General features: G+C 41.7%; 1 protein-coding gene across 1 annotated transcript in view; it reads left to right on the forward strand.

Annotated features, from left to right (window-relative positions):
* The window catches only part of MYO1E (myosin IE), a 190614-nt gene that overhangs the window by 79034 nt on the left and 95864 nt on the right, over nt 1-15716 (forward strand). The window contains exons 3-4 of the mRNA XM_019732308.2: nt 3891-3980; nt 7095-7189. Of these exons, the coding sequence (XP_019587867.1) occupies nt 3891-3980; nt 7095-7189 (185 nt within the window). The remainder of the gene's footprint in view (nt 1-3890; nt 3981-7094; nt 7190-15716) is intronic.

Here is a 15716-nt window from a genome sequence, read left to right on the forward strand (position 1 = left end):
TTGAACAAATTATTTATTGGAATTTTCTTAGAATGTAGGCTCAGCTTATTACATTATTTACATAGAAACTTGGTTTTTGATAAACTGGGTAAGAAAAGAAAAAAATGATGACAGTGGTTCTCAGCAGCCAACCCAGGCAGATTCACTTTCTCCCCACAAAGATTGTTTACCCCTAAAGCACCAGAAAGTCCTCGAGGACAAGGGCTGTGTCTTATATGTCTTCTTATAAAACAAAAAACCAAAAAAAAAAAAAAAACACACAAAGCTTTAAAAACCCTTTAAAGCAATATGTGTTCATTTAACATGATTTAGAAAACGCAGTCAAGCAGAAAGGAGAAAACTGAAATCACCTGTAATCTCACCCTATAGGGTTAATGCCTGTCAACTTGCTGTATATTTTTCAATTTATCCACATACAGACATGCATCTATATGTGCTTTCTTGTTCATTTTTTACAAATGATATCCTCTTGCATCGTGTATTTTAGTTTTCTGCATAATTCTTGGCATGGTGCATTATTCATTGAAAATTTGTTGACTATCAAGACTTGCTTTTTATATTCAGACAGCATAATTTTTAAATGACTCACACAGAGGGGGCTGATTATCAGCCTTTGAATCAATGACTGACTAATTGTGTGTTCTACCAAGGAAATGCGTTAGCTGACCACTAATGACTTCGTGTTTTAGAAATCTCTGCCCACTCAATAAATGAGAAACTCAGCATCGATGTGCATTCCACCAATGGCAACTCTGCTGCTTTCAGCTTTAAGGAAGTTTGACGAGTCTGTTGGATGTTTATGAAATAATACTAAGGGTCTAGCTGCAAATTTTTCCTCTGATAAGTGATAAAAGCCAAAAGCCTTCTTTATCAGTTTAGTGCTAAAGGAATATTATTATGATAACGTAGCATTATTTTAAATAAGGGGTTTTTTTTCCGTCTCCTAAGCTTAGTAGTTAAGGCAACAAGAGATTCGATTTCCAATTAAGTTATACAGTTGCTCGTTTCACCTCTTCTGTATCTAATACCAGCACATTGTCTTGTACTGAAGGTCAGCATTTGGAACAATCAATTGTTAATGCATTTAGGCTGAATGCACATTTCTTTGTTCTGCATTAAAAAAAACATCTACTTAGAAAATGCTAACATTGTTTACCAATAAAACCCCATATTTTTCAGCTTTTTAGCCTAAGACAAGGAAGGAAGGTTTAATTTACCATCCATTTTTCCTGAATGTTGCCACACTTCTTACAGTTACACTCAAAAAAAAACACACAAAAAACATTGCAGTGTTTGCTCTTGTGCCTGACGAGACATCATTTAAAGCCACTTGGCTGACAAAACTAGTTCCCGTGCAAAGCACTCCATTCTCGTCTGGTCCAACCTTCTCCAAACTTGTTTTTACTCAAAGACCACACTCAGTTGTACTTGGCATTTTCAGCCCTTGAATTAGGAATTAAGACTTTCGTGCCAGACCAAGAGGAGCTCAAGGCAGTGAGTGCAGTTGTTCTGAGTGAGGTTTGGCCCTTGGCAGTCAGTTCATGTTGGGGGTAGGGGGGCAGCATGTTGCAGTGAGATGACCGTTGGTCTGGCGGCCGGAGCCAGGGGCTCAAGATCGAGCGTGACCATTCTCCACATAATGTGACTTCACGCAAGTCATCTCACCTCCCTGACCCACGTCAGTCACAAAAACAGGGAAGTCGATTAGGTCATTGTGGGTGGTTTGGGGAATTCTCTGGCTATTAAAGAGTGTGTGTGTGTGTGTGTGTGTGTGTGTGTGTGTGTGTGTGTGTGTATGTAAGTAGAACTCTTAACTTTGCCTAATAAGACCATTAAAAACAAACTTACGGAAGCTGCACTACCATCACATCTCGTCAAAGAAAGAATATTTTAATACCCTCAAAACAGAAAGGAAATAATCTGAGAATAAAGGATAGTTTTTTAGATAGAATAAACCGAGCTTTATGAAAAATTCAGAGCGCTGTTTCCCTTTTTGTCATTCTTGCTACAGATCAGGGGAAACTCATAGATCCGCAGCAAGCATTTGGGAACCAAGATCTGTTGGGTCCCTTCTGTCTTGCAAATTCTATTACAGGAGATGGCATTTATATATGGTGTTGTTGTTTTTCTGTTTGTTTGTTTTTGTTTTGTATCATAGCCTTGTAGCTCCATACATTTTCAAAATGAACCTAGGGCCACACCTTCACGGCCAAAGATTATGTGGGTAGAGACAGTGATGGGAGCAGCTTTTTCCAAAGACACACCTGAATTATGCAGGAGGGAGTGGGAGTGAGTATTTTGAGTTCTACACAAGTGACCCACCCAGTAGGAGGCCTGTGCTCTCAGGGAAGTAGCTGAGGTCTTTGCCAACCCAGCCAGGTGGAAAAAAAGGCAGGCCGTTAGATAAACAATTAGGCCAAACTCTCACTTGAAATAACTAAAATATGTTTGTCGTCTTTAAATAAATTATCTTGCTCAATTCTTCTGATGTAGGTAAATGTGTAGCTACTTAGCCAATATGCAAACTACATTATCTATTTCAAACCCAACTTTGTTGTTTGGGAATCCTCCCAAATATTATGGCCCTTGAGAGCCTGGGAAATTTAGGGCACAGCTATAGTTTTCCCTTTTCAACCTGAGTCATTGATTCAGGATTGGCCTAGAGTAGACTGAAAGATGTTTTTTTTTTCTGAGTGTCTCCTTACCAGAATGTATATAGATGACTTCGTGAAAATCAAGACTTTATAAGATATCTCTTCACATAGCAGATTATTAATAGTAAAAACAATATGTTGGCTCCTATAGAAGCTCTTAGGCAACCCAATCCACATTTATTTGATAACCAAGGGCTTGGAAGGTAGGAAGGAATTACTGGGGAGGTGATTCCTTTGGCTTCTGTCCTCAGGCAGCTCTTTCTTTGTTCGTACTGATCAATTTGCCTCGGATAGGTGGCATTCACAGTATTCCCTTTACAACTAAAGGAGATCTCATAACTTTACCGCTTCAACTGCAAAATTTCTAAACGTTTGACATCATTGATCAAAATAAATAATGTTGGGTATGTGTGTGGTTTTATTTTTTTTGTTTTCTATTTTTTATGGGTTTTTTTTCTTTCTTCAAGAGGGCAGAGAGTTTCGTCTATTCCATTTTGTTCATTGCTGTATCTCCAGCATCTAGAACAGTGCCTGGCATGTTGTAGACACCCAATTCAAGCTAGTTGATTGTTGAATGAAAAAATGGAAAATTTTTTATGTTATAATAACACTTCTTTCATGTGAGCACATTAAAATGTGTTGTGTAAAATACTTAAGATTCAATATGAACATTCTCTCTTCTGAGAGGCCTTCCTGGATTCTTCATGCAGAAATAACACCTTCTTCCCCTAAACCTGATCTCTGGTCTGAATAATACCCTGTGGATACAACTCAGCTCCCCTAAACTTCTAAAGAGTATGACTGTTAAGTTCGTCTTGTATCCCTCTGTTTGTTAAATGAGTCTCTTCATAGTATACCTAAGAGATGAAAAAGTTCCAAGGGAAAAAATAATGTCATTTGAGAAGAGAGATGGTAACTGCGCTTTTAACACCTTCATCATGTCTGTTTTTCCTCGCTGTACATGTCACCAGTCTTAAAAGAATGTGCTTCAATTTATTTAAAATAATTTCTTTTTGTAGCACCTTGGTAATTAAGTTCATTACTCTTCCTGGAGAGGAACAAAATCTGAGCTAGCTGGTAATTGCCTTTGTCTTAATTTGTCATCTTTTAGAAAACAAATACAAGAACTTTCCCTTTGACAGTCATTATGGATTTTTGATAACATCCGGTTACTTAATTTGAAAAAATGTGTAGCTGTGAAGATTAATAATGGACCTTAACTGGATATAAATTCAGACATATATAGGATCTGTATTAATCTCAGTCAACCCTTTCAAGCAGATGCCATATTTTGGGGAGAAGGAAATTGAAATGTACCAAGGAGCGGTAAGTTACACGCCACATAAAGTCCTGTGGAGTTTTGGGCTTCTTGGAAGAATGTTTAGTTTTTCTTGATGTTGGCAATAATTTGCATTTCTTTACTATGAATATTATTGGGGAAGCTCAAGTAGGTGACATTGTTTGATGTTTAATGACGTGCTGCTCTGTACAGCATAGCTCAAAAAAGCGTAGGGCTATCTAATATTGGAACATTACAAAATTAGTTAAATGGGATGTAGAACCTTGGAGCCTCTTACTCCTTCCTCACATGCCACAAAATTCTAGAACTGAAAAGTCAATAATGGGTAAAAAATAAATAGAGCCATGAGAGTCATTCTGTCTGAATCAGAACTTACTTATTAAGCTGTGGCTAGGACTGGAACATTAAAATGAATCTTTTATTACTTCATTTACTAATGTGACTCTGGTCCCTATTCAGACCCAGCTCCATAGCCATTTCTGTTGTGTGATAAAAATAGAAACTGTAATCCTAATTAATGTATTTCCTTAGGTGGTTCATCACTTCCCCAGGCCTCCCCATCTCTGCATCTTTTTCCCTTTGCTCTTTCCTTTGCAGCAGAAGCACAAGAGCATTCATTAATCCTGACCCCTGGAAAACAAACAAAAGAGAGCCCACACAAATTCATCAGTTGAAGTGGAAGGCAATTTACCCAGAGCAAGAGCCCACCCCATTGTTGCCAGATGAATGGTGCTGGTCGCTAGAGCTGAAGGAGGCTGCCACGCGAGAGTCCCGTTTGATAATGCTGCCTTTATGGGAGCCCAGCACAAGGGAAACTCTGTCGGCGCCCTGCCCTGGCGCCCTAAGCACCGGGCCAGAGGCAGGGGGCGCAGAGCTGGCTTGGCAATCTCCATGACAGCCAAGGCGGGTGGATACAAGTGCTGTGCGTTCGTGTTGTTTCTTTCCAGTTCTCTGAAAAGCATTGCTACATGAGTCCCTTTTAGGCCGTTCATCTTTTGAAGATTTCTCTTTAAAGACATGCCCTAGAATTTTAAAAAATACACATTTATTTTTAACTGCTAATGGTAACAGAGTGTTGTAAAATTGGTGTTTACTGAGTGTCAGGTGCTGTGTTACACTTGTGACAATAATAAAACAGCCCTGGATGCTGGCTGTGTATTACTCTCCACCCCCATTTCACAGATGAGGAATCTGAGACTCGGAGTGGTAAAGTACTCCAGTCTATTAAGTGTTGGAGCTGAAGTTGGGTTTTAATGACTTTCAGGGATTTCAGGGGAGGGCAGAATCAGGTGGAGTAAATGCCTACCCTATAATCCTCATAGGTAGCTAAGAAGTTTGATGAGACCACAGATAGGAAACGAATTTGAAAAACAGAGTCACATGCAAATGTAAAGTGTAACCAGTTAATCAGCTTTAAAGCCTTAATGGGCATTGACTTGCCCACAACTTCCCCATCACTGCCCAAAGCTCTACTGTGTTTCCCCGAAAATAAGACCTAGCCGAACCATCAATTCTAATGCATCTTTTGGAGCAAAAATTAACATAAGACCCAGTCTCATATTATACAAGATCTGGTATTACATTACATTGCATTGCATTGCATTACATTACATTATATTGTATAAGACCTGGTCTTATAGTAAAATAAGACCAGGTCTTATATTAATCTTTGCTCTAAAAGATGCATTAGAGCTGATGGTCTGGCTAGGTCTTGTTTTCGGGGAAACACGGTATCCTTTTTTTCTTTCCTATTATCTATTTCCCTGTTTGCAGAAGTATTAAAAATAGACGTGCATAAACAATCTAGGCTAGAAGGCCATTTTTAAACTATGTCCTGAGGTCCCTTCCATGCATCCCTTTCTGACTGTTAGGTGAAGGCAGGGATCTATTATTCTTGTTCCTATACAGAGTTGTTCAGGCGACCAGGTCAGAAATAGCCTCTAACCGTCACTAAGCAGTTCCCCTTGTGAACCTCCTGCTCACAACATCAGGGGAACCGTGGGCACTGGATACACCAGTGCTTAACATTGTGTGCAAGCATCCAAGCACCCTCTTCTCGTTGCCTCTCATCACTCAACTCTGCTCTGCCAGAACTTGCAACAAATGGCAATTTCTGGGCCAGGCCCCCTTTTCTATAGTAAATCATTGGATAATAAGTATGAAAGCTGGATTAGTAAATGCTGCTGTACCTTTGCATATTTTTCTACCTTTTCAAATTACTTTCCCATCCATCATCTCAGTTACCCGTGACATTTGTAGCAGGAATATCATTATCCCAGCTTGAGAGATGGGCACCAATGAAGGGAAAGACAGAGTCTAAATGTCTTCTCACTCTGAATCTGGTATTCCTTTCACTTTTTAATGTTAGATAGCCTTAAATTTAAGGAATGTTCTTTCTCCAGCTTCATACCACATGAAGTATTTTTCTTTGTGGTAATTTTTGAGGAAGTAGTCAAGGTGGCTGCTAAGAAGTTGAAGAAAGTAGGTTTGAAGTCATCCTGACATGACAAATTTATATTTACGCATAGCTACAATATCCCATGACACTAAAACACAAACCCAGGAGAATACCCTAATGTGGTAGGATTTTTTTTTTTCTTCTTACTGAAATGAAACCGGTCAAACCAGTTTGTCACTTTAAAGAGCCATACCTCTTGCCCTCTTCTTATGGAAAATTTTTAGTTTTTCTCTTTCCTCTGTCATAGATAGTCATCTCCAACTTGCCTCTCAGGAAAAAAGTTGTGTAGGAATTTAGAATTCTGCTACAGTGAGATCCAGGTTTTTAGTAGCCTCTCTAAAGACCTGTTGCCCAAGTGTCTTTAGAAACGCTTAGCAATGGAATGTCATGTGCAGAGGCATGTTTGGGTGGAAGGGTGTGTGTTGGAGTATCTGAAGACGTGGGCTGATTCAGCTGAAGGCTGAATCACAGGTATGCCTCCAGGGGAATCCTTCCAAAGTCCATCTTCATTTTGTTAGGTGTAACTCCTCCTAGCCTAGGCAAGTTAATGAATTCTTGTATTATGTAAGCTTTAGGATGTAATTACAGGCATTGGAACTATACAGTGGTTTAGGCCAAGGCCAGGAAAAGAAATTTAATGTGTTGCTCTATCTGACCTTTTTTTCCCCCCCTCCTTTTCTAGGCACAGTATGAAAACCCACCTCATATCTATGCTCTTGCAGATAATATGTACAGAAACATGATCATTGACAGAGAGAACCAGTGTGTCATCATCAGGTATGGGAACGAGCCTTATTAGGCATGGAGGATGTGAGATCATGCTGTAGTTAGAGATTCTGTGGAGAAGCAGTGCTTGTGCAATAGCTGCTGATGTCAGAGGCTGGATACCTGAGTAATAAGCACACTGTCTGCTTTGTCTTGGTGTATTTTATAATTCTAAAATATAAATGCTTTGCGCTTCCGTGGGGGTGCTGTTTATATCCCTGTTGCTTAAGGCATTAAGGCTTTAGGGAACAAGGCGCTGGCCAGATCTTCATTGATCATCCCTGGGGCCCTGAACTAAAAATCGTAAAACACGTCCCCTCCCATTTGATATTTCTTTATGTCATAAGTTTCACTGTTTTGTCAGCTGGAGTCCTTTTCCCAAGGTCCCTCTTTTCTTTCCCTAAAAATACAGTTCAAGTTTGAGCTTTTTTGGTATATAATATTTTGTCATCTGCTTTGAATTTTCTATGGGCATTAGTGGTAAAGGCCAGCATTAGGTGTCTGTAGCTACATTTCAGAATCCTTTTAACCTGACCCAGCTGCCAGTTTTTGCTGGGTTTAAATGCTTTTACAATTTTGTTTACTATTATGAACATTTTCCAGCGTAGAGAAAATATAAGCCATCATTTTCCCATCACTCAGAACTTGACAGTTAACATTTTGTCATATTTGCATTCATCTTCTTTAGTTCTTTAATTTTTTATCTGAAGCATTTTTGAAAAAATTTGTATTAGGGATATTTACAAACATGCAAAAAATTAGACTGTTATGATAAGCCCCTGTGTATTTATCATCCAGCCTGTACATTTATTAATATATGGCCAAACCTGTTTTACCTAATCCTCCCATCCTGCCTCTATTTGATGATGTAAAGCACATTCTAGGTAGCAAATCATTTCGTTTGTCAGTAATTCATTATGTACCTCTAAACAATCGTTCATACCACACCTGAAAAATGAATAGTTCTTTTAACATCATCTAATATTATCAGTTCTATTCCATGACTGTTTTATAAATTCTTTTTTTATCGTTTGTTTTTATTTAGGCTCCAAACAAGGCTCATGCACTAGCCTTGGTTGCTATGTCTCTTAGTCTTTTAGTCATTAGCAATCCTCTCTCACTCTTTTTGTTTTCTTGGCATTTATTTGTTAAACGAAATGGTCTTTTGTTTCATAGAATTTTCTATAGTCTGGGATTAGCTGATTGTATACCATGATGTTATACTGTCCTCTATAGTTCCTGTGCGTTGGTATTTATATCTAAAAGCTTGATCAGATTCAGATTCAATTCTTTGGGAAAATTCTTTCTCAGTGATGCTCTGCACTTAATGCCTGTTGGTCTCTCTCTATATCACGTTCCAGTGGATTGCCAGTGGATCCATCCATTATAAATTGTCATTTCACAGTCATTGTTTAATTAATGGTTGAAAATTAGTTGTTTTCTAATTCTATGATTCCATCTATGTTTATTTGATGGACTTCTTTTATTTGGTTACCTATATTATCTGTTTAACTACATTGCAGTTTTTCTTTGGGGCCCAAAAGGTCCTAACTTTGACCAGTGAGAGCCTTTGTGTTGGCTCCTAGGTCCCTTTAATATGACCCCGGTGTTCTTTGATAGTTCCTTGTTTAAGATGTTCGAGACTCATCTTGTACATTTCTTGCCATGCCCTGGAATCAGCCATTTCACCAAAAATCTTTGGTTCATTTTAATGGTAAATGGTATGTAGACCACCAATCTGGTCACTGAGCGCTCATGGCCGTATGTTGTCAATGCTACTAGTTCTTTTCAGAAGACTGAAGAATATGAATCTTTTAAAGAAAAAAATGGAACATAAGTTCATGCTGATACTTTTCCGGTCATTTTTAAGAATATAGGATTTTTTACTCCTTTGATTTTTATATTTGTGTCCCGTTTCTCTTATGCTGAAAATGTGGGTTCCTGATGACATTATCACAATTATTTGCTTTATACTGTGTGTATAAATGTAAATATAAATATAGAAATAATATGTATCTACATATACTTATAAGTAAATACATATATATGGGATAAAGCAAATAAGTAATTTGATTAATGCTTTAAAATAACAATACCAATGTTATTAGCAGCAATACTGAATTCACTCTAAAATTCCTTTGTTTTTCTTTTGGTCCTTAAGATGTACAGTCAAAATATTGGGTTTTAAAAGTCACTTAAAACAATCTTTTTCTGTGTCATTAACATTCCAACTTGACCTATAGTTAGGTTCATTTATTTCATTTTGGATTTTAGGGGTTTAACATTTTTAAGTTTAATTTCATTTTATAATTGTATAAAATATTTACGTGGATCCAAAGTCAAAAGCATAAAACAAAGAACACTGAAGTATTCAAGGTAAGTATTTCAAGGTAAATATAGACTTCATGACATTTTACCTCTAAATATTTCCACACATCTCTGGAAAATAAAAGCATTTTATTCCTTAGCCCCAGGACCATTATCACAACTAAATAATTAGTAAAAATTTAACATCATTTAATAAGCAATCCACATTCAAATTTCTCTAATTTTTGCAAACCTGTCCTTTCCTGCTGATTTATGTACATCAAGGAACACTGGTTGCATTTAGATGTGAGTCTTTTTTTTTCAGCCTACCATAGTTCCCTTAGTACCACCGTGTTGTTTTTTTCATAGCATTGACTTGTTGAAGGCACCAACCCAATTTTCCTTTAGATACCATTCAGATTTGTCTAACTGCTTCCTCGTGATCTCACTACACTAATTCCTTCAACTGGATTTTCTGTAATTTGGAAGTTAGCCCTAAATACTTAATTAGATGCAGGTTAAGACCCTCTGGAAGGAATACTTGGGCAATGATGAGTTTGGGTTGCTTAACAGGAAATGCTTCTGTTTGACCCCAAGTGGAGGCCACTGGCCAGTGGGTGGGTGTGTGGGGTCGTTTTCTTAACTGGAATTAAATGAGAGAGTACATGAGTTTTCTAATTCAGTCCCTTGCTTTTTCTCCTTCCTTCTGGGGCCTCTAGTGAGGCAAGAAAGAAGGGAAGCATGAGCTTCCCAGTTTGGAAGCTACCCTAATCTTGCCCAGCCCACATCTCTCGCACTCAGATCCCCCTCAGCCTGTCCCTGCAGGATACACCTGCACTGTAGCAGGACATGGATCCATTTCTAGGATCCTTTTTTCCAGCTGCTCAGGTAGCAAAGACCTGAAGATACTGCTCCAAGGATTTCGGTTCCGGGGCTTCAATTTAGATGGTGGAACAGGGAGCTGCTTCGACTTCTGACGCTAACTCCCCAGAGTTAGGCCAAACATCACAAGTTAGCTTGGGGCACAGCCTCTCCAAGGCTGCCCTCACTGCAGACACCAGGGGTGGTACCCAGGCTACCCTCACTGCTGACCAGCTAGCTACAAATTCAGAGGTTCCCACTACGCCCTCAAGGTCAGTAATTTACCAGAATGACTTGCAGAGTCATGAAAGCACTGGACTTAATGAATACAACTTTATTATAGCAAAAAGATACAAATCAGAAACAGAAAAAAGTAGAGACATGTAGGGCAATACCTGGGAGGGGGCCAAATATGAAGCTTCTGGTTGTCCTCTCTTCATGAAGTCATGAATGGTGTTACCGCCTTCCGGTTACAGTGTGTGAGCTGGCGGTAGTGTCGCCAACCAGGGAAGTTCACCCGAACCTTTGGTGTCCAGAGTTTTTATTTGGGTTTAATCACATATTGCCTGCATGGTTGACCTTTAGTCTCCAGTTCCTCCAGTGAGTGGGGGAGAGTCAGGACTTTTACAAAGCCCCCATCACAAATAATATTGTTAGACTATCTCAAAGCTCCCAGGCAAACAGAGAGACTCCCATCAGGCAGGACATTCCAAGGCTGTAAAGATTACCTTCCAGTAGCCAAGGGCAAAAGCCCAGCCTCTCTTTGTGATAACTCTTTATTGCCCAAGAGCTATGTTCGTCTGCTTTGAAAAAGTACATTTGTCACCTCTGGCATGCCATGGTTCACTCTGAGCAGCTCTATAATCCTGGGCAGCAAACCCAACACTTGTCTGAGCCTCACTTAATCCTTTTGTGAGTGAACTGATGGAACTGATGACCTCTGAGGTCTCTCCTGGTTTTGGAGCTCTGTGTCACGCGGGGTGTCATGCAGGGTGTAAGCTCCCGCTCCCCACATAAGAACGCAGAACATGGTGAGGCCGAAAAGGAACACCCACGGAGCCATAGGTAGGGGAGTCATACCACTATATTCTCGCTGGTGGCTGGGTTGGAGACACAGGAAGCAGGAGCCACACTGTTCGCAACCCTCACTGCTCCGCTTGCAGGCTCAGCCACCATCTTCTTGCTAGCCCCCCATTTTCTGCTAGCATAGCCACAGCAGTTATATTAGTGGCCAATGGCTCACTGGTTACAGCTGATGGCCATCCAATCACAGTTGATGGCCATTTACTACCTGAGCCAGCACCTTTCTATGTGAGGCTGAGGGCCTGGAAACTGCACTCCTAGCTCTGTCCCCACACTCCACCCTACAGGCTCTCGCCTCACAATCTATGCGACAAGCGTCTTCCGCAAGGGGCCCTGTGTGAGGAGCCTAGAGGTGAATGCAATATCCTGGGCACAGGCAGGCTCTCTGGGCACAGCCAGGGTTTCTCAGGGCACCACCAGAGCTTCTGGGCACAGCCAGACTTCCTGAGCTTCTTAGGGTACCACCAGTCTCCCTGGGTACAGCCAGGGCCTCTCAGGGCACTGCCACTCTCTCTGGACACAGCCAGACTTCCTGGGCTCAGCCAGGGCTCTCAGGGCACTGCCACTCTCTCTGGGCTCAGCCAGACCTCCTGGACCCAGTCAGGGCTCTCAGGGCACTGCCACTCTCTCTGAGCCTCTCAGGGCACCGGCAGGGTTTCTAACATTTTCTCGACGGCGGCCGGTCGAGACACAAAAGCAAACATCCGCCAGTTCCAGTACATGGTGGTATATGTTGTCGTGCGGGAGACCCTGCTGGGCATCCAGAGAGATCTCTGCTCCCGCTCCCCACATAACGTAGGATATGGTGGGGTCAAAAAGGAACACCCGCGGAGCCATAGGTAGGGGAGTCATACTAGTATATTCTTGCTGGCGGCACTATACTCTCACTGGAGGCTGGATCCACACTGTCCACAACCAGCCATCCTAACTGCAATCTGTGCTTGCCAGCCCAGCCACCATCTTCTTGCTAGCCCCCATTCTCTCTTTTTGCTAGCGTAGCCACAGCAGTTATATTAGTGGCCAATGGCTCACTGGTTACAGCTGACGGCCAACTAGCCACAGCTGATGGCCATGCAATCACAGTTGATGGCCTTTTACTACCTGAGCCAGCACCTGTCTATGTGAGGCCGAGAGCCTGGAAACTGCTTTTTGGGGTTCTGTCCCCACATATGTTCCCAAGCAAACAGTCAAGCGGTCCATTAAATTAGGGATGGAAGGCAATTCCCCATAGTCCATAGTCATTTGCCAGGGCTGTCCTGGGGGTGAGGGACGACCTTGACCTCACCCTTATCTCCCACAGAGGACTCAGCAAGCATTTCCTCCTGGGACTACAAGTCCTGCATCCGGGCTGCCTCAGCAAGCACTTCCCACCCCACAGGATCGCAATGACCTTCGCTTTCTCCGGCCTATGCTGGTTGGAGAACCGTCCACATCTTCCCACCCCTCCACGGGGGTCCAGCTCTCCAGTAGCTGCTCCTGCTGGTCTTCCTGAGACTGAGTTTTCATATGCACAAACTTCTCCACCGCCCATCGGAGAGCTTTGGCCGGCACTGTACCCTGCTCGCTGCGTCATGTGTCACGCGGGGTGTTATGCGGGATGTCAGCTCCCGCTCCCCATATAAGAACGCAGGACATGGTGAGGCCAAAAAGGAACACCCACGGAGCCATAAGTAGGGGAGTCATACCACTATATTCTCGCTGGCAGCTGGGTTGGAGACACAGGAAGCAGGAGCCACACTGTTTGCAACCCTCACTGCACCGCTTGCAGGCTCAGCCACCATCTTCTTGCTAGGCCCCATTTTTCTGCTAGCGTAGCCACAGCAGTTATATTAATGGCCAATGGCTCACTGGTTACAGCTGACGGTCAACTAGCCATAGTTGATGGCCATCCAATCACAGTTGATGGCCATTTACTACCTGAGCCAGCACCTTTCCACGTGAGGCTGAGGGCCTGGTAACTGCACTCCTGGCTCTGTCCCCACACTCTGTTTTCCATATGATGCCAGAGGAAAAGGAAGGCAGGGAAATGCTGTTGCAGGTAGAGAGGACCGAGTTTGCAGCTAGTGACACTGGGAGAGCTGGGTGCTTGTTCAGAGAGGGGCTGAATCAAATGCTGCCTGCCTACAATCATTTGTGAACAGAAACCAAACAAAACTCATTGTCCTGGGCCTGGAATAGAAGTCTGCGCCTTGTGCTAAGGGGCTTTTGCCTTAACTGGAAAGACTAGGAGTTTTTAGAATCGTTGAATTAGAAAATAAAAAAAAATTAATGATGACCTATCCTCTGGTGTTCTTTTTAGACCTTCACCTCCCAATTACCCTGGTGTGACCACGTCTATGTGACAAAATGCATTACTCTCTAGATGCGATAGTACAGCACATAGAGGCAGTATTATCAGTTTACTCCTGATCTTACTCATGGTTTTCAAAGAGATGGATATGATACAGGATGGACTGGAAGCTGACTGTTTTCTGGATGAGAAATCAGTGTAACATACTGAAGTTAAACAGGAAAGACATCAAGGAAGGAGACGGGCTGCTTTCTCAAGCACGGGCCTCCACCAAAGCCTTGGTCCTGAGTTTTGCGTGTCTACAGACTTGTTGGGTCAAAATAGCTGGAACTTAGCAGCTTCACATAGACTGACTCTGGCCAATCAAAATCACAAATGAGTATGAATTAGAACCCACTTCAAGAGTTTATAAGGAGAATTCTGCCTGTGAACAGCTCAGCCGATTATTTCCCTGGAACATAGCCCAAGAGGGGAGCCAGATTACCATTAGAGGGTTGAACTCAGAACAAAGGAATACTATATTAGCTAAGGTCATCAGATCATGGCCCCACGTCTATCTAGAGGCAGTGAACTCAGGATGTTGCTCTATTCCTCAGCGCAGTCTATTCACTCGGGGGAAACCCATCATTTCTGGTATTTATTTTCCTGTCCTGACTCTCTGTAGGTCAACCCATTTTTATTAACCTACACTTTCTCCTGCCAATCCCAGCCATCCATTAGATTAAGTTCTAGTCAGGAAACAACACACGATTTCCTTAGATATGTCCCCATTTTCTCCAACAGTCCACTGGCAGACAGGTCAGGGAGAGTGGCTACCAATAGATGCTTATTTCATCCACCATGCCTTGTGTTCACTAATCAACTTTCCAGGGAGAAATGTTTCCAATTCTGGAATTGTCTTATTAGCTCAGTGGCTGTGCAGCTCTCTGGGCGATACATCTAGAGATTCTGTTTCAACTAATTTATGGTGAGCCCAGCACATGAATATCTTTTTTCAAGCTCCCCATTTTATTCTAGTTGGGAACTAGATGAAGCCTCCTGAAATCCTAACATCCCAATCACCTCTTGTGTTGAGCACCGTTAACTAGTCCAGGCAAGCTATGCTTCCTAAATGGCTGCCCGCTCCTCAGTGCTTTCCATATAGCTAGGTCATGTCTTTTCATGCTCTCAACCACCTGGGTGCCAGCATTTCTATTTCTCTAGGTTTCTTCTAGAAAATTAGGTTTAAGAGAATTCTAAGAGCTTCGAACTAGTAAATGGCAGAGCGTCTATTTGAACTTAGCCCTGTCTGGCTTCAAACCTCATACATGTTCTCAATACCCTACTGGTAAGTGACTCTCTGTTTCAAATGTCCCACATCTCCATGGAGGTGTTAATAGCTATCACATACTATGAGACGAGGTCAGGACATTTGGCGAGGTTGGTTATCTTGGACTTAAGTTCCTAGGGTAAAGTCACCCCCCAAAACACAGCTGCTTTCTTAAACCTAATCCTTTATATGTTGTTGGCCATGTGCTCTCTGCAACCCAGGAGGCTGGTGATTGTCCTTGCCATCAGCTGGAGGACAGACAGTTGACAAGCAGATGGACATAGTGAAAGAACACAACCTTACTGATATATCCGTCTTGATTTCTTGCCTAGAAGTAAAGATGCATTTATACACTAGAGGGCCATATGGGCCATTTCTTTATCTTGCTTGACTTGTTATCCCCTGACATGTGAGAAAGAATTATGTTTTGATCCATGCATTCGGTGCATTCTATCACTGAAGCCCTCAACAACTGAAGAAGCCAGCAGGTTTACAGATATCCCTGCTTTTCACCCCACAGTATATTCCTTGCAAGCCATGGAGTTATAAATGTGCACATTTATCAAAGAGATCTTCATATGGAACATAAAATTATGCACATTTGGCACATAAGAATAAAGTGTCAGTGTATTGTAAAGTTGACCGATATGAAATAATAAAATTCTAATAAACCTTATATAAGCTTTTAG

Source organism: Rhinolophus sinicus, linkage group LG03 (genome assembly GCF_036562045.2).
Source record: "Rhinolophus sinicus isolate RSC01 linkage group LG03, ASM3656204v1, whole genome shotgun sequence".
Lineage (NCBI taxonomy): Eukaryota > Metazoa > Chordata > Mammalia > Chiroptera > Rhinolophidae > Rhinolophus > Rhinolophus sinicus.